The sequence below is a fragment of the Crocodylus porosus genome, unplaced genomic scaffold (assembly GCF_001723895.1).
Source record: "Crocodylus porosus isolate Cpor-Errol unplaced genomic scaffold, CroPor_comp1, whole genome shotgun sequence".
Taxonomy (NCBI): domain Eukaryota; kingdom Metazoa; phylum Chordata; order Crocodylia; family Crocodylidae; genus Crocodylus; species Crocodylus porosus.
In genome coordinates, this window is record NW_017728919.1 from 2,854,325 (window position 1) to 2,857,208 (window position 2,884).

The 2,884-nt window shown below is 41.0% G+C and overlaps 1 protein-coding gene across 1 annotated transcript in view; it reads left to right on the forward strand.

Annotated features, from left to right (window-relative positions):
• The window catches only part of EPS15L1 (epidermal growth factor receptor pathway substrate 15 like 1), a 53,698-nt gene that overhangs the window by 11,261 nt on the left and 39,553 nt on the right, over positions 1-2,884 (forward strand). Inside the window, exons 10-12 of the mRNA XM_019538451.1 lie at positions 1,046-1,282; positions 1,825-1,982; positions 2,550-2,706. Coding sequence (XP_019393996.1) covers positions 1,046-1,282; positions 1,825-1,982; positions 2,550-2,706 — 552 coding nt within the window. The remainder of the gene's footprint in view (positions 1-1,045; positions 1,283-1,824; positions 1,983-2,549; positions 2,707-2,884) is intronic.

The window sequence follows — 2,884 nt, forward strand, 5'->3', positions numbered from 1 at the left end:
AGGAGGTTAGATGAACATCTTGCTGGGGTCATTTGACCCCAGTATTCTTTCCTGCCATGGCAGGGCGTCGGACTAGATGATCTGCTCAGGTCCCTTCTGACCCTAGAAACTATGAAACGATGAAATTTAATTGGACATTAGGAAGAACTTGTTCCCTATGAAGATAGTTAAGCATTGAAACAGATGACCTAGAGAGACTGTGGAATCTCCATCCTTAAGAGCCTTTAAGAGCAGGTTAGACAAATTTTAGACTGAGGTGGTTCAGGCAGGATCATCCCTGCCTTAACCTTGAGCAGGGTGTTGTACAAAGTGATCTCCTCAGGTTTCATAGTTTCATAGTTAGTAGGGTCAGAAGGGACCTGAGCAGATCAAGTCCCACCCCCTGCCACGGCAGGAAAGAGTACTGGGGTCAAACGGCCCCAGTAAGGTGATTGTCTAGCCTCATCTTAAAGACCCCCAAGGTAAGAGCCAGCACCTCTTCTCTTGGAAGTTGGTCCCAGATCCTAGCCACCCTGACAGTGAAGTCGCGCCTCCTGATGTCTAATCTGAATCTACCCTCTGCCAGCTTGTGACCGTTATTTCTAGTCACGCCTGGCAGTGCTCGGGGGAACGGGGACTCCCCCAATGCCTGCTGGTTCCCTCTAACTAGTTTGTACCAGGCCACTAGGTCCTGTCCAGCCCAATTTTTTTCTATTAAATTTACAGAAAGTTTGACTGTGTAAATGTGTACCATTGCTTCCTGAAATTGTTTGTTGTTATAATTACAGCTTCCTCTCTTCTGGCCTCCTGTTGCTCACATTGTCCTTACTCTGAGTTGTTCAAAATACAGCTATTAAAATGCTCTTCCTCCTTGAAAACCTCTGCTGACTATTACTTACCAGTGCTTAAACCCTTACATTCCAGACCATCTATAGGTCTCTCCTGGCCTATATCTCTTTTCTGTCATGTTCTTTCTCTCTTGTGTAGATGTGTGCTATTTGAAATTTTGTATGTGTTCCTCTCTGTTAACATGTTTTATAGGTGGATTTTGCCTTTACCGTTGCAGGCAATGCATTTGGTTTATAGAGCGCTTGAGAAAGAGCCAGTTCCCTCAGTATTACCCCCATCACTTATTCCACCTTCCAAAAGAAAGAAGGCACCTGCTTTTCCTGGTGCAGTTCCTGTTCTCCCTGCAAGTCCCCCACCTAAAGACAGCCTTCGTTCTACTCCATCACATGGCAGTGTAAACAGCCTAAATAGTACAGGGAGTTTGTCTCCCAAACACAGCATCAAACAAGCACAGGTACAAGTTTCATGTTTTGTTCTTAATTTTATTTGCAGGGAACTACAGAATAATTAAACTACTTCTGGCTGGATAATTTTTCTTCCAGATGTTTGTTGAAAAGCACTCAGTGACAAAAAAGTTGTACGTTGTATTTGTCACAACACTCTGTTCAACATTAGCAGTTTGGGCTTGTGCTAGAAAAATACTAATTCTGCTTCAGCCCTAGCACCACAGGAGGAATGAATCTGCACCTGAGACTCAAATATGAATCTCTACCTTTGCAATGTGGAGCCCTGATACTGACAGTTCCTCTCAGCCTCCCTATTCCATTTATACATAAGAAGCATGGCTTCTGACAGAATCAGTTTATTCCTAAGGTTGTCATATATGTTATAAATCCTAAAACATTAATGAAGGGAAGAGAAATGTCTATATGCTGGTGGCAAACTTAATTGTACAAGATGCTGAGCACCTCCAGCTGCAGTGGGGTTGTATCTGGCATGATTGAGCCCAGGTGTACATTTGATTTTTGGCTAAATTAATAACATTTATTTTTACAGCCATCTTTGAATTGGGTGGTACCAATGTCTGACAAAATGCGATATGATGAAATCTTCTTAAAAACTGATATGGACATGGATGGTTATGTGAGTGGTCAAGAAGTGAAGGACATTTTTATGCACTCAGGACTTTCTCAGAATCTCTTGGCACACATATGGTAAGAATTCATCCTGAGTTCTGTCGTCTTTGCCATAGCCAGAATCTGAAACTATCAGTTCCCTTGCTGTCATTTACATCTATTATCTTTTGTATTTTTAGTATTTTTGACTGAAGGACAGAGAATATTTTTCCCTTTTTTTCCCCCCTACACAGATCAAGACCTTGCAAATTAGACAGCATTAGTGTCCTGTGCCACTTTGAAAATACATGTCCCTCCTTATTTTGTCATTGTAATGATAGGCATATCTTGCAGTGGGTGCTTCTACTTTATACACCATTTCATTAAGGGTGAGAGGGTGGTGATACTGACTTTAGGATTCCTGTCAATCAGCTGGCTAAAGGTGTGCATGTGTGTGGAGGGGGGAATCCAGATATCGTTAGCTAAGTGTTTTAAGAAAAGTTGTCCTATTTTTATAGAATTGTCCCAGTAGGGTAATGGATGCTAAGGCCAAAACAAACAAAAAGAAATCAGCCTATTTGTTTCTCAGAGTCCATTGTAACAGCAGTAGATGTTCAATTTATAAGACATTTTGACTTAATAATAAGACTAAACAATTCCTAACAGGGCCTTGGCAGATACAAGACAGATGGGAAAGCTAAGCAAAGATCAGTTTGCCCTAGCCATGTATCTCATTCAACAGAAGGTCAGTAAAGGGATTGATCCTCCACAAGTGTTGTCCCCAGATATGATCCCTCCTACAGAGAGGAGTACTCCCATACAAGTAAGTAATTGTTTATTAATAGGCATATTGTTCTATTTTTATCTTTGTATTCTGAAAGTAACTAGTTTGGAGAGTCTGTTAATGTTCTAATTTATGTCTTGTAACACATCACAGTGTAAAATTTCCATTTAGAAGAATTGTTGCCTATCTTCTGCTGTTTAACCAAAATTCTGGAATA